The sequence below is a fragment of the Rhipicephalus microplus genome, chromosome 7 (assembly GCF_043290135.1).
Source record: "Rhipicephalus microplus isolate Deutch F79 chromosome 7, USDA_Rmic, whole genome shotgun sequence".
Classification (NCBI taxonomy): domain Eukaryota; kingdom Metazoa; phylum Arthropoda; class Arachnida; order Ixodida; family Ixodidae; genus Rhipicephalus; species Rhipicephalus microplus.
In genome coordinates this window covers 27,874,725-27,891,198 of record NC_134706.1, presented here as the reverse complement: position 1 = coordinate 27,891,198, position 16,474 = coordinate 27,874,725, and the positions used below count along the sequence as shown (strand labels likewise).

The following is a 16,474-nucleotide window of genomic DNA, read 5'->3' as shown; positions in this document are numbered from 1 at the left end:
TCTGAAAAGTGGTGCACAAAACGTAAAAAATGCTGAAAAGTACAAATGGAGAAAAATGCTTTTGAAAGTTTCAAACATCTGTATTTTTCAAAAACATGACGAAAGCACATGAAATTTCTTGCAAAAATAGAGCAATATGTCTCAAACACAGCACAGCTGTTCAGAACTCCCCTGGCCCATACGTTTGCCCCTCAGCACCCTCTCGAATGGAGTCCATGAGACGCGCTCTCTTCACCTGGTTTCGGCGATGGGCTCGAGCTTCAGCGGTTTGGCGGACGGACATTTTCTTCATTCTCCTCTGGTCACGGGAGCTTCCCAGGACAACAAGCTCTTCTGGTGGCAGAATACCAAGCTCCTGAAGCACTTGCTCAAAGCTGCCATGACCGCAGTTATACCACAAAACGGCGATGGCAGTTGCAGTTTCCACTACTGTCTTGGACACAAACTTCGTCTTCGGGCATAGTAACCAGATCTTGCTGTTGAGGGACTCTGCTGCATTTTGAGTCTTCCCTTGTAAGCAGCGGGTGAGAAGCTTCTTCTCCGTGAGATGCCTGTAAATAGGCAGCAGAGCCTCCCCCTGTGCCTTTGTCAGAAGCGGAGTGTTGTCTGGCGCGGGTTCTCCAAGTGCTTCCGCCCGCTGGTGCTTGCACTATGATTCAACTCCTTCGGGGCAGAATTTATGGCTCTTGGCTGCATTCGTCGAACTCGAATGAAAAAGTGATGCCCAAATGGCACGATACATTTCCCGGACATTGCCCCTGTTGCTGGTGATGGCTATGCGGTAGTAGTTTTGCAACTTCTGTATTTGCCCGTCCTTCAACTTCTCGCCACGTGGAAGAGGAGTCTTGAGCTTGCGAATTGAAGTGCCCAGGCGCTTGGCCACGTGGTTGGTGCAATCTTCCTTCACGATGGATGTTTCACCGTACACTTTGGCCTCAAAGACAGCATTGAAGGCTTTACTGTCCCCATCACTCAAAAACGTGGTGAAGCGCAACGGTGTCTCATATGAGGGAGTCCGCGTCCATATGCGCACTGCTGCCTCAGTTTCCATAGCATGAGAGGAGCAGTCAACGTTCTTCTCACAAACTGGGTTATGGTACACCTGCCACACTTGCTCTTCGCTCCCGATGTCTTTGTGCCGGCTGCACGCAAGGCAGAAGTTTGAGAGAACCTCAAAATCGAGGCACAAGCCAGTGTCTACAGACACAGCTGTGCCAACGCCGTTATGGCTCTTGTGGCCCCGCTTTTGCCACGTATCATCAAACATCACGGCAACATCACTGCTGCCGACCATCTCTTTCGTGTGAACTCTCGCTTTCTCCATGTTTTCCTCCACGGCTTTCATGGCCGCAGCATGAACTTTCTTGCCGATCGCAATAAAGTTCTTGTGATGTAACGGCGTCGGCAAGCCAAGAATGGCGCAAAAACGTGAAAGCTGTTCGTGCCCGATGCCAATCGCGCGCGCAGCTACCACTGCCTTGACGTTCACGGCGAAGCTGTCGCGGGAGCTCCCACTCAGATATTCCCGGCTTCCGCTAGCACCGTTCGCAAGCTCACCAGGCACAACACGGCTCGAGGTGTGCACAGAAGAAAGTACCGATTCAGGGCACTCACTGTTCGCACAATGCAACTCGAGAAACGCCGAGAGACCCTTCCGTTTTTCGACCGGTTCACGTACCGCGAGGGTACAGGTGTGGCACGCAGGGCAAGCAGCTCCACTTATCAGCACCGTAAGCGCACTGATATCGCATATCACAGCACTCGCAGAGTTCCGATCGCTTGCTGCTCTATCGTTCTCGAAGAGTCCAATCTTCACCTCCGAAGCGCTCACAAAGTTCAGCGCGGCGTCGATTTCGTCCGAGTGGCTGTTGTGCTGGTTAGGGCTAGCCGGAGGCGTCGGGCGGCTGCTTCCCGCTGTCACTTTCCGTAGAGGTTTGCGACGCCGCACTCGGTGCGGGATCTTCGCCCGAGCCTTCCGAGCTCGGAAATCGCGCTTTTTCGGTTCGTTCATTACGAAATAACTGAAAAAACGCAGGAAAAGGGCCACAGAGTTCGATCGAGTCGCCGTACACAGTCGAGGACGGATGCAGGCTTCGGTGCTTCGCCGCAGCAACGTCTCCGTGTAGGCCAATGGCAGCCTCGCTAGAGCACCACGTGATTTAAATGTCCAGTAGAAACGCTTGAACAGGCGCCAAAACGTGCCTTTTTTTATTATTTTGGGCCAAAATGCAAAACTGAGGGAGGTGCTGTAGGCTAAACGAAGGCTTACTCAACCTCTCCAAGCAAACAGCAATGGCGGGAGACGCCGCATTCTCGAGATGGAGACGATCGAAAGTTGCTGATTTGCGACGAAACTAGCACTTTCTCGAGCCACCGTGGCTGAATAAAATATAATTTTTACTAACTTCTCGTTTGAATTTTGCCTTGATCTTTTGCGGAGTTGTAGCTGAATAAACAAAGATAATTTTACAGGTAAAATCTCAAAACTGAAAAATTCCGCGAAAACGCGATTTTTCGACGCGCATCTCCCCTTAAGTGTGTGCAAGGCCGTAGAGCAAAGAAAGGCAAAATATCTCTCAGGTCCTTTGACCGACATTAGGACAACCTAAACGTGAAACTTAAGATATCCATGAAAGTGTGCGCTCGCTTTCTGTTTGAAACCTTTTATTCACAGAGCCACTTTTCTTCACACTATATCTTTAGGACACGTATGCAAGCTCTGATGGTGAATGAATTTAAAAACTCAACAGTTTTTCCTGAAGGCTTCCTATTGCATTGGCTTCACGCTTTAGCAAAGACATCTTCGTTACTGACCCTTTTTTTTCTGCGATTCTTACCACCGTCAACCACGGCAGATTTTTCAGTTCGTAAAACACGCACAAAGCTCCACCTTTGTAGCTGCCGGAATGACGCGGCTAAGATTGTTCGTCGTTGGTCCGAGCTTAACTTGCTTTTGCATGCACGCCCAAAACAAGAACACACAGCCTCCTCAGCTCTAAGTGTGCGAGGAGGAAGAGGCGCAGGCCACTTCTTTGCACCTACTCTCGAGTGAGTGCACGCCTGCAGAGAACTCGCGCAGAACTACGCGTGTACCTCGGCGAAACGAAAGAACCAGCGCAGAGCGCACGCACAGCTCCAGCGAATCGAAGAGGAAGGTGCTCCCACCGTTGAACTAGTGCTGCCGGTGCAGTCAGACCGAAGAGACCTATCGTTTTTTCTGGTTGTCGTTCCACACGGGGTCATGCTGGTGGTGCGTGAAACGTCCTTGATCCGTTGTGTGCATCATATGTTCTCAGCTGTTGCGATTGCTCGGTAGCACTCGGAAATTACAGTGCTCGGACGCTGACCTAAAACGCACGGGTTCGTTCGCGGTCGCGGCGGTAGCGCTTCAACAGAGGCGAAAGGCTGCAGACAGAATGCTGGAGGCTCTTCTTCTGTTGTGCGATGTCAGCAAAGGTTGTAAGAGCGTCATTAAATCCCATCTAATAAACAGTCATTGTATGTGCCTTTTTTGCAACTGGCATCAAGTTTTGTTTGATTGGTGCCATGGAGCCGAGCCACAAACTGTGCCGGTCGCGTAGGTCAAAGCACCAATAGCCGATGCGCTACTGCCATTACCGTAGCCCAAATGCAACCAAACCTGCTCGTTCCCAAGCACATCAAGAAGCAGTGCATTATCGGGGAGTTTTTTTTTTAAGACTCTGATCGAAGCAAATTCATTTTTATGTTTTAACCACTTTTTCAGACTGTTTGATTTTTCAGACTATTTCCCAGTCCCCGCAAGGTCAGAAAAATTGGTCTGCAACTGCGGGTAATTTTTCTCAACACGTGCCGACTTGTCAAACACAACACCTTAGAACACAAGTATAACTGGCCTGGGCAAGTTGGTTCATAAACGGCAAAAATGATGCACAATTTAGAGTGGACCCAGAACAAATCGCAGCAGAGACCGAAATGCGCTGCCTCCGAGACGTCCTATGTTGGCTGTTATTCAGTGCCTGTGGTGTGCTTGTCCTCTTAATCTACACTGCGCTTCAAGCGGGACAGTTTTGTGAAACACTGAACATGGCAAAAACTTGGCTTATATTTCTTTATTAGTATACATTATAAAATACCATTAATTCCCATAAGTACCTCACAGAACAAACGAAATAATGAAAAATATGAGAAAACACGCTCAAAAGCACAACCAGAGGATATCACCAACATAACTACCGTATTGTGCGGAATATATGCCGAGATTTTTTCCCAAAAAAATGTCACCAGAAAGTCCTCCCTCGACCTATATATCGGCCCTTGGCATAAACCAAGTGATTGTCTGGCAACATGGAGTGTCGCATGCTTTTTGGGCATCAGCATCGACATCGCCTCTTTAGGCCGACGCGTTCTCTGCCGACGCCATTTTTCTTTTCTTTTTCTTTATCATTCAGTATTTGTAGCAAGTGGCGACCTTACTCTGCGACCAGCCATGAATACCGGGATGCGGCGCCAGTTCACCGTCACGTTTAAAAGAAAAGTTATTGAATTCGCGGAAGCGAATGGCAACATGGCGCCACAGCGGCAGTTTGGAGTGTCCGAGAAAAGCATCAATTACTGGCACAACCAAAAGTCCAAACTGTCGGTGTGTAACGCTGGGAAGACATTGTTTCGCGGTCGCCGAGCTATGCAACCGGAACTTGAGGACAATGTGGCGGATTTCGTCCGCGTGTACCATGCTAGATCTCTGCCAGTGAATGCGGAGCTCATTCGCTCAAAAGCCGCCGAGCTCGCCTGTGAAGCCAGTCTGTAAAAGAAAGACTTCAAACGATCTATTTATTGGGTTTGTCGCTTCATGCGACACAAGGGATTTGTCCTTCGACGGTGCACGTCGATATGCCAGAAGCTGCCGGAGTTGTACGAGGACAAATTGATAGAGTTTCAACTCTACGTGAACAGTCTCCAGCGGAAGCATGGCTACATGCTAGGATAAATCGGCAATGCCGACGCAATGCCGGTGTGGTTCGACATGCCGTCGTCCACAAATGTTTGTGAACACGGGGCAAAAGAGGTGAAGTTTTCGTCGAACGGAAGCGTGCATTCGCACTGCACCGATATGCCTTCCTGCACGGCCGACGACAGAAAGTTGCCACCCTTCATCATCTTCAAGCGGAAGACGATGCCGAAGGAGGCCTTTCCACGGGATGTCATCATCCGCGTCACCGAGAAGGGGTGTATGGACGAGGCCCTAATGCGCGAGTGGATCAGCACAGTGTAGAACTGGAGGCCCGGAGCCCTCCTGCAGCACCGGAACGTGCTCGTGTTGGATGCATTTCGCGGGCATTTGACGGCATCTGTGAAGGAGAGCCTTCGCGACGGAAAGACAGATCTTGTCGTCATTTCGGGAGGTACGATGTCAACACTGCAACTGCTGGACCTCGTCCTTAATAAACCTTTCAAAGACCGTGTGCGTGCGTTGTACACCGAATGGATGGCTGGCGACAACCCGCGGACCCCGACAAGCCGGCTGCGCAGGCCAACTCTCGTGACAGTTTCTGGTTGGGGCATGGAGCTGCGCGCATTCAAGAAGTGCTGCATTAGCAACGCTCTCGACGGCACTGAGGACGACATGCTATGAGAGTCGTTGTCGCAGGACAGCTTCGACAGCTAGGAGGACTGAATAAAGTGAATCCATGAACAATTGTGTTTTTCTTTTTTTTTTTTGCTGGTCAAGGTACGGTGGTCAACCTATATTCCGCCTCGACCTATATTCCGCATTATACGGTAATAATGAACTCTTTCTTTTCTTCCTTACTATAGAGTAGTAATCAGTAATGCCAACATAAATGTAATTATCCACCCAAAGTCTCTCCGCTATCAGGAAAAAGTTTGCAGAAATACACACTTGCATATTCTGTATAATTCCACATATTATATAAGCTTCGTTCTTTTCTCACAACAAGACGTATCTTGTACAACAACCTCTTGCTATTTGTGCCGATTTGTAATCCATGTACACCCTATGCAATGCTTTGTAATAATGTTGGTCAAGTGTAAATAAAGTAAATACAATCAAACCTCATTATAATGAGGTTGCATCTTACACGAAAATAAGTTTGTTACATCCGAAAATTCGTCATAAAGGTTTATTCCTTACACTATATCTTTTGCAAGATTATTTTTCCTATACAGTTGAACTCCTTTATAAGAGACACAGATATAAGAGATACAAGTGCGCTTACAGTAAAATATGGATTGATAGAAAAAATGCATACGTGGTACCCTGCTTATAAGAGAAGTCTGATATAAAAGACAAGAACTGCTGCCCAGAGCATGCTTCTTAAAAAGGGGTTCTACTGTACTTCGTTGCAACAGATATTTTGTTATATCTGGGATCGTTATATCGAGGTTTGAGTGCAAAGCCACTACGAATACACTTGGGAACCCTATGCATCACAGAAGCCACATGCCGTGCGGACCATTCTAGCAGCTTCGTCGCAAAAAGCACTCACTCGACGCGGCCGACAGAGATGCCGCCGGTCCGCACGGCGCCCTGGGCGTGTGCGGATGGTGCCGCAGGGGCGACGGCGGCTGCAGCGGCAGGTCCAGGAGGCGGGCGATGCTGTGCATCTTCCGCTGTCGCGCGCGCATGCGCCCCTTGTTGAGGCGCTGCTTGGCCGCCATGCAGCGGATGTGGTCGTCGAAAAGGAATCGCGCCGCCAGGAGGGGCACGCTCCCGGGGCCACTTGCGTTTCGGCTCGCCGACCCCCTGCTGTGCACCGTGATGTGTAGGCACCGGCTGTCCTCCTTGTCGCCTGTGACCTCGATGTCCTGCGCACCAGCCAATAAATAAATTAGTCAATCAATCAATTAGTGTTCATGCTACAAAACATGCGAAGGACTTTAAAATGATAGTCTAATATGTATGCATCTAGAAAGGCTCTCACACCGTTGCAAGAGCAGCAGTTATGAGCAGAAAATGAGAGGATGTTCTGAAAAGAAACAGTTTAATATGATGAAAGTGTATGCCCCTCAGAATTCCATTAACATAATTTTGTGACCATGTAGAGTCACTTACTAGAGAAAAATAATTAAAACCCAGACTTCAACTTCTTTGTGATTTCGACACCACTACTCTATTACTCGTATAGTCGCCGACCTATGTTCCAAACCTGGCGGGGACTGCGAAATTGTCCGAGAAATCGAACAGTCTGAAAAAATGGTCGAGACGTGAAAGAGAAATTTATTTGGATTAAAAAAAGCCTAAAAAAGAATCCCCAATAATGCTATGCTTCATGTTGTTCTTTAGGACAAGCGAATTTGGTTTTATTTGGGCTATGGTAACATCGTTGGCAAGTGCATTGGCAATCCCCTCGCTGCCGTCGATTGTTGCAGGCGGCAAAGTTGGCGGCTCCATTGAACCAAGCAAACAAAAACTCGATGCAGAGTGCAAAAAGATGCCTGCAATGTCTCGCCTGTTTGGTGGGATTTAAAAACACGGTCCGGGCTCCTTTTACCTGCATTGACGCCCCACATATTGTGAGCCTTTAGCATTTCGTTACCATTGAAGCGCGACCGTCGCGGTCACAATCAGACCTCTGCTCCCCCCCCCCCCCCCTCCGGGAGTGTTACTGAGCAAACAGAAGCAAGCATGCGATGCACGACGGCTCAAACACACTGGGCACACCACAGACACGGCCATGCGCGCAATGACGACCAGACATACAAACGCCCAGGAAATAAAAAAATAACCTACTGGCGTATTAATGATGAGGATAAGGCTGACTGAAAAAGAAAAGTTTTGCCGTTTTGCTAGCTGAGGAAGATCAGACCTGGCCTCTGAAACTGGAATCTCGCACGCATTCCCAAGCTTGGAGGCACCACAACAAGCCACTGCAAGTCAAACTGAACCAAGCAAGCAAAAAATCCAACATGGCGGCTTTCAAAATCTAGCGGCACGGCTCAAAACAAACAATTTGATCCTGAACATCAAACTCTGGAATATAAATTCGTCCAAAAAATCGGTCGCAAAAATGCATTAGTGCAATGGAAATCTTGACGGTGCAATTGTGAAGCCCGAAATATCCAATAAGACCGAATTTCTGGGGTCCTAAAAATCTGCGGCAACTGTAAACCAGTGTGACCATAATGTCCTCAGAGTAATTTTTTTTGGTAGCTTAGTTTCATGTTGGTACTAGGCTTCCTTCAGAATTGCTGAGGTGCACAAACATTTTGAAGTATTTCTACCTTATGCTCACAATACCGTACTTCTCCGGGCCTTGAAACGCTTGCTGACACTATTGGAATTTTTCCCACCCGAAAATTTCCGCATGCCATTCTAATGAGCTCGCATGCTTTCCGTATAATGTTAGGAAAAGTAGAGGGGTTTCAAGTAAATACTGCGAAACTTCTGCGATATCATGAACAACATTTGAAATGACGGGAATGCACGCAGAACGTGCAGCACACAAGCATGGGACAGCGTGTACCTGAAGGAAGCCCACAAACTTGGCCACTCCCCAGCCGAGCCGCTTGGCGTCGGGCTCGACGAGAACGAGCTGCGCCACGTCGATCACCATGAAGCGCCGGATCTTCTGCGTGTCCTTGCTCACCACCGTGCAGGCGATCAGGTCGCTGTTGTCTGCATCGCAAGAGACAAGTGGCGCAACAGTCACAACCGCTGCTTACGTTTCACAAAAACGAGCCCTGCTCTGCAACAGGTAGCACAAAGACAAATGGTACAACTGGAAGAGATACTGCAAGAGGACCACAATGATCCTTTTTCTCACAGGCCCCATTTTGAATTGTTTTAAATTTAAAAAGACCCTGCTCTCTGCAATATTTTTCAACTGATTTTGATAAATGTTGCTCAGTTATTGTATATCTGTAGGCCGATTTCAAATGTTCCGTTTATACATATTTTCAATATTTTCCGCGGTTTATGTCCCAAAACCAAGATATGGGTGTGCCAATGGGTGTATAATTTAAAACGATGCCCCGAACTTTGCAAGCTGTACACAACTATACGCTACAAGCTCATTATATACCACAAAAATAATTTCGTCACATATGAGAATTCACTAAAGGAGTGCAATTCTAACCCTACCTATGACGAGAGTAATCTTCATTTACTTCATCGTATTTGATAATTTGGTATATCATCACTCCGTATAATGAGGTTCGAGTGTAGTTGTAAACACCTTAGCTGCAAAACAACAACGGAAATGAGCAAGTTTTATAGCAATGGCGTGACAGACAATGATAACAGCAGAGAAGCCCTTTCTAAATTAATCAGCAGCTTTAGCGAACAATGCTGCTTTTAGAAGTCACTGCATCCTTATGAGAAAAAAAAAATTGCAGCGTATCCACGGAGTGAATGATGACGAGTGGGACAAAACGGCCGTCCGTCCGTCTGTTTGTCTGCGAATATGCTGGCCTGGCTACGCCGCCAGAAGGATGAGAGATCGCCCTTATAGACCATAAGGAGCTTTGCCCCTAAAAACTGGAGACAGTACCCCGTAACACGCAGGGGAACCGCGCACTCACTCAGGTCAAGGACGTCGTCCACTTTGACGCAGCTCGCCAAGTTTGTGAGCGGCAGCTGTGTCTCCCGATCGTTGCTCAGGAACAGGGAGAGCTCGCGTAGCAGGAAGAACACTCGGATCGCCTGTAAGTAAATAAATAAAAAAAGACACTAAGTGGGGAGCTAGACTCATGACAATAAAGAAGCAAGAGTTGGCAAAGCGCATCACAAACACAGACACTGAAGAGGAACAATGACTTGGTTTTGATTAAGAAACTGCACTCTTAGAACGCTAATGCCACATGTTTCACTATTTTAAGTTCATTATTAGTGGAGATCATCAAGGTTGAAGTTTCCTTTATACAATTCAGGTCGGAATGCCCGCGCTCAACGTAAAAAAATTTCAAAATGTATTTTTGGTGTTTTCGTGACAGTGGCTGGATTAAATTTTTGGTACTTCACATGCCGAGTCACTAACAGCCACAGATGACAATGTACTTCATTTTCATCGATCAGAAGCTACGTAGAATGCCATATATGCTGTCAAAAGCTTCTGCATTACGGCATTTGGTGTGCGAATGTCGAGGTGGCTGGCGCCACCACCCGCATTTTCTTTTCGTATGTCTTTTTGCTTACTAAGCGTCGTGTCGCGGTAAGTGTGGTGTTTTCGGGATTGTGAAATTGTACTTTACTAGTACATTTACGAAACACTGTTTTGCTCTTTAGTGTTCTTTTTAACCAGGCCAGAAGCTGTATTTGTGGTCAGTCGTCATCAGGGATGCAATCAGAATCGTGAGACTCGGCACGACTTGGCACTGAGCATGTGAACACCTGCAGGCAACATCCCAACTCGCAAAATGACAAGCGCACTAGAGCACCCGTTCCGTCTTCCCGTCTCATCTCTTTGCGCTCTGCTTTTACCCTAAGCATACTGTTTTGATCAAAAATAATATCTGCCCGGCCGATCTACTGCACTTTCTCACACAGAACCCGCATAAAACACAGAATATTTGGAGCTAAAGACGAAATGCGGGTTATATTAAATTTCAGTGTGCATGGTGCCTTCACGGCAATTAGCGAAGACCCTTCCTTCAACTTCTCCATGAATTACAGTGCGCGGGGTGTGTCACATGTGATGTTTAGCCACTTTTAGAAGACAGTTAAACGATTAGAAAACAGTTATGGAACACAAAGAGTCCAATGAGGAAAGCACGACAAATGTACTACTATAGTCTCATTGTTTTGTCATCCTGGAATTGACTGTACCACTGCGCAGCAAATAAAAAAAAAACGAGGACAGTGGAAGAAACCAGAAGCAGATGTAGGCACCAACAATAAACGTTATTTCTGGCACTCGTGTCCATTTGTTGTTCCTTTCGGTGTCTGCATTCCCTGCTGCTCTGCGCTATGAGCTGATCCGCGCAGTGGGGGGGAAAAAAAAGGAAAAAAGAGGAGGCCATGACTGAAAAAGGACTAAAAGGGGGTAGAGCCAGACCCTTCGCATCCTCTCCACTTCGCCACAGGGCAGGCGCTTGTGGAACTCCACCCCGGACATGGGCGTCCCCATGGGCGGCAGCAGCAGGTTGGCGTCCATCATCAGGTACTCCACGTTGAGCGGTTTCTTCTGCACCAGCATTAGGGGAATAAAAAAGCGTAAAATGTCATTACATACTTCGTGCCAATCACTTGCTTCTGCGTCACAAGGAGAACAAAAAGTGGGCGGAGCTGGGCAATGACGTCCAACGACAGTGTATCGCAAACCCCTTCACCCTCCTCTACCACCCCTCTGGGACCACTTCCTCCTTGTACGAGAACCCCCCCACCCTCTGTCTGGGGAACCACTCCTCTTTATGGGCATTTCGTGAGAAGGGAGATGCAGCAGGCGCATTTTTCTTACACTGGAACCGCAATTATCAGCGGTCTTCTCACGTCAACTCTTTCACTCGAGCACAGAACAAACAAGGCACAGGACACAGCTTTAACCTTATATGGAACATAATGGTGACACTGATGACAAAAAAACCACCATAAAATTATTGGTATCACAATGAAAAGGTAGAATAACTACCACTGATGATAAAAACATGATTGGAATGTCCTTATTAATTAGTATCATGATAAAAGGCAGAAAACAGCGCTAAATATTGTACAGCGGTGCTTACCTTCATCTCCTGGTACTCGTCTTCAAACATGTCGAGGAACATCTCCTCACTCTGCGGACAGTTGTCGGCACATGCAAGGATAGGAGAAACATAAACAAATGCAAAAGATGTCTTAGTGTCAACAGCAGCACTTTATACGGAATTCCTCATAATCATAGCCCCTTGCAAAACAGCCGTGACCTGCAGCACACACCAAGGGCTCTTTGCTGAGGATTTTGTGATGGCCCAGCAAAAGCAATTCAGCACTTCCGTACTGCAGTCAACGACGAGCACAGGCTGTCAAAACTTGCTCACGAGTCGACCCACTTGGGTGCAATCAGTCTCAAGGCTCGACGGGGAAGGTCTCCGATTCAACCTCAAGGCAAAGTCTCAGACTTGCACCAGACCTCAAAGTCAGTCTCAAGTTTGTCATAGACATACTGTGGGCATTTAGTATACGCATCCTCTTCACCGGTACATTATCATCATTATCATGTGTGGCTCATGCATCCCCATCGTTGTCGCGTAGCATCATCATCTTGGTCCGATCATCTCAGCTGTCGGCTGCCAGTTCTTCGGGCCTAATAAAGGTCTTCCAAACCAAGACTCCATACGTGGTGGAGCGTGCTGTTGGATCCCCCGCCATCCTCTCGACCACTCTACCCCCTGGAGCTACGTTCAGGTCGCCGCTTGGGCCAGGTGTCCGGAAATATGTCGCACCAAGAAGAGGTCGGTGCTGCAGCCGTTCCCACTCCGCCACCGCGTTCCGCGCCTTTTCACGTCATTAACAGCCTCCAGCGTGAGCCCCATCCCTTCGCTGGTATGCGCGGGGAAGATGTGGAGGAATGGCTGGACGATTTCGAACGGGTCGGCGCTGCTAACCGGTGGGATAACACCTACAAACTCGCTTACGTGTCATTCTACCTCACGGGTGTCGCGAAGACGTGGTTCCTCAACCACTTCATGGACATCCCCGACTGGTCAGCCTTCAAAGATCAGCTTCACCATGTCTTTGGCACACCGGCTGTCCGTTCAGCTCTCGCAAGGAAAGCTCTTGCGACTCGAAAACAGCACATCGGGGAGTCGTATACATCCTACATCGAGGATGTCCTTTCACTTTGCCGCCGGGTTGACACCCCAATGACAGAGTCAGACAAGGTACGCCAGCTTCTTAAGGGCATTGGACCCGTCGCATTCAATGCCCTTGCAATCCAGAATCCGGCTACCGTTGCTGACGTTGCGACAACCTGTCAGCGCCTCGAAGAACTTGAGTCGATGCGCCTACAACCGGACAGTGACGCGGCCCGTATTACGACTGATCCAAACCTACGAGAAACGATAAGGGTGATAATACGCGAAGAATTAGAATCAATGGGATTCACACTACCATCAGTATCTACCATTCAGCCTTCTTCAACGTCATTGCGGGATGTCATCAGGGAAGAGCTCACGTCCATGACCCACATGGCCAACCTGCAGCCCATTGTCTCTCGTACTCTACCATCGTTCCCGCACACCGCCGCCGCACCACCAGGCACCGTCAGCTCGACGTCCCCGCCACGAACGTACGCGTCGGTTGCTGCCGCACCTCCCACAAGCTTTCCCACGAGCTTTTCATCACCACCGCGTGAGCCGTCACCTGTCCCTCTGACTTCTCTCTCTCCTGGTGCAGTTAGCGCAAGCTACTACCCTCCTCATCGATCGACTCGGCCTACGTGCTATTATTGCGGCTATCGTGGTCACATTGCACGCTTTTGCCGCAAGCGCCAGCAAGACGAGCGCCGAGGGTATGACATACGCGAACGGGACTATACCGCAGGAGCCTTGTACCAGGGTCGCCGTTATTCGTCACTGCCGCGTCGGTCTCCATCTCCGCCAGCATCGGGTGAACTGCGCAGTAGTCACCGATCAACCCGATGCCGTTCACCGTCGCCTTACCGTCGCTCTTCTTCTCCTCTTCAGCCCGCTTCCCTCACTTCTGATCGGCGTCCGGAAAACTAAGCGATGCAGTTTTTGGAGGACAAACTGCATTCCAACACAAGACTCCAATTCCTCCAGCGCGCCCCTACAATATGATTGCGGTCACAGTTGAGGGAGTGAACGTTGATGCTTTGGTGGACACTGGGGCTGCGTTTTCTGTTATTCGTGCTGATTTGTGTGCCCGTCTTCGAAAAGTCACGACGCCTTATGATGGACCGACACTGGTTACAGCCCAGGGAACAATGATTCGCCCTTCCGCTCTCTGTACTGCCCGTGTACTAATCGACGAAATTCTTCATCATATAGAATTTGCTGTGCTATCCCCGTGCTCCCATGAACTCATTTTAGGCTGGGACTTTCTTTCCTCTGCTTCTGCGGCTATTTGCTGTGCACAACGTGTCGTCCATCTTACTGACACGGACCACTTGCTCAACGACGAAACCTACAGGCCACTTCGACTCATCGCTGCAGTAGACATCGAGTTACCACCAAACGAACATCAATTAGTGACAGTTTTGTCCAACGACGTCGACTCTGGTGACATTTTGGTCACTCCGTCACCGTATTGCCTTAATGAAGGCATAGCTCTGGCATCAGGTGTGGCTCGCTTCAACGATGGATCAGCTGTCCTCGCTGCTACGAACACCACACCAGATAAAATTTTACTGCCGCGGGGCACTACTGTCGCCTGCGTTGCCGATCTGGAGCCTGTGTGCGTCGTGCCTCTTACCCCTGCCTCCTCTAAAGGCCATCCTGGAGATTATGCTGCTTCCTCGGCCTTTACAGCAGCCATCAACAAGGACTTGACAGACTTGCAGAAGCAGCAGCTGCTTGATTTGTTGCAAAAGCATGCAAACTCTTTTGACGTTCATTCATCCAGCCTGGGTCAGACAACTGCTACAGCACATCGTATTCAGACCGACGGAACATCCATTGTGCATCGTCGTCCGTACCGCGTCTCCCTAGCCGAACGAAAAATCATTGAGGAAAACGTAGACGATATGCTGCAACGGGAGATAATCCGACCCTCAACCAGTCCTTGGTCGTCTCCAGTGGTTTTGGTGCGTAAAAAAGACGGTTCCGTACGATTTTGCGTCGATTACCGAGCACTCAATAAGATCACTAGAAAGGACGTATACCCCATGCCACGCATCGACGACGCCCTAGATTCCTTACAGGGTGCTGAATACTTTTCGAGCCTCGACTTGCGTTCAGGCTATTGGCAAATCCCCATGCACGAAGATGATAAAGAAAAAACTGCGTTTGCAACGCCGGACGGCCTATACGAATTCAATGTTATGCCGTTCGGTCTATGCAATGCGCCCGCAACTTTTGAGCGCATGATTGACACCGTGCTGCGTGGCCTGAAATGGAAGACTTGCCTATGTTACCTCGATGACATTGTTGTCTTTTCATCGACGTTTTCTCAACATCTGCAACGCTTGGACGAGGTCCTGACTTGTTTTGCGGGCGCTGGTCTTCAAATTAACACCAAAAAGTGCCATTTCGCCAGCAGATCTATCAAGGTACTCGGTCATATTGTGAGCAAGGACGGAATTCGCCCAGACCCTGATAAAACTGCTGCAGTGCTTCGCTTCCCTCGCCCTGACAAACCAAAAGATTTGCGAAGTTTCCTTGGTCTCGCCTCTTACTTTCGGCGATTCATACAAAACTTTGCCTCCATAGCCGCACCACTTCATAAGCTACTTGCTTCCGGTATGCCCTTTCAGTGGTCTCAGGAATGTGAATCAGCTTTCGACAGGTTGAAGAGTGCCCTCACGACCGACCCTGTACTTGCTCATTTTCACGATGATGCACCGACCTTCCTGCACACAGACGCTAGCGGCCGCGGTTTAGGAGCCGTGCTCCTGCAACGCGACAACTCTTCGCGAGAGCGAGTCGTTGCATACGCCAGCCGCGTCCTCTCCGCAGCCGAGAGGAACTACACGATCACCGAGCAGGAGTGCCTCGCCATAGTTTGGTCAGTACAGAAATTTCGTCCATACCTGCATGGCCGCCATTTCACCATTGTGACCGACCACCATGCTTTATGTTGGCTTTCGACACTCAAGAACTTGTCGGGACGCCTCGGACGCTGGATTCTACGCCTCCAAGAATATGATTTTGAGATCGTGTACAAGTGTGGCAGGAAGCATAGTGACGCCGATGCTCTTTCTCGCTGCCCACTACCAGCGACTCCACTTGGGGTTTCAGCCGTCAATTTGCACGACACGCCCTCGGAGTCCACGTCTACGGCGGTTTCCTCTCTCGCCTCTATGGACCAGCTGCCTTCGGACGACCCGCACGATTTTCCTTCTCGACAGTTGGCTGACCCATACTGTCGATGTATTATAGACTACCTCACTGGCAGTTCCCGTCCACCTAATGCAAGGCTCCGTCGCCAGCTCTCGCAATTTAAGCTGGACAACTCGGTGCTGTACCGCAAAATTTACCATCCTGACGGTCAGCGCTGGGTTCCCGTTCTACCCCGATCGCTTCGGTCCGAAGTCCTCAGGGCACTTCATGACCATCCGACTGCTGGTCACCTTGGTTACCATAAAACCTACGATCGCCTTCGAAGTCGGTTTTATTGGCCAGGCATTACCACTAGCGTAGCTCGGTACGTCGGGTCCTGCACTACCTGCCAATGTAGAAAACTACCAACATCTGCTCCCGCCGGTAAACTACAGCCTCTTCCGTGCCCAGCCACACCATTCGAAGTTGTAGGCGTCGATCTTTATGGCCCCCTCCCAGTCAGTGCTGCTGGAAACCGGTGGATAGTAAGAGCCATTGACCATTTGACGCGCTACGCCGAGACGGCATCCGTTACTACAGGTTCAGCTTCTGAGATTCC

General features: G+C 49.1%; 1 protein-coding gene and 1 pseudogene across 2 annotated transcripts in view; both read right to left on the bottom strand.

The window, feature by feature from the left end:
• ema (C-type lectin domain containing ema) overlaps positions 1-16,474 on the bottom strand; it is a 79,547-nt gene that overhangs the window by 14,261 nt on the left and 48,812 nt on the right. For both annotated transcript variants that reach the window (XM_037431125.2, XM_037431127.2), the window contains 5 exons: positions 11,662-11,712; positions 10,995-11,123; positions 9,523-9,643; positions 8,466-8,617; positions 6,489-6,807 (listed from right to left, as the gene is read on the bottom strand). In XM_037431125.2, the coding sequence (XP_037287022.2) occupies positions 6,489-6,807; positions 8,466-8,617; positions 9,523-9,643; positions 10,995-11,123; positions 11,662-11,712 (772 nt within the window). The remainder of the gene's footprint in view (positions 1-6,488; positions 6,808-8,465; positions 8,618-9,522; positions 9,644-10,994; positions 11,124-11,661; positions 11,713-16,474) is intronic.
• Positions 27-2,233, bottom strand: LOC119167133 (uncharacterized; annotated as a pseudogene).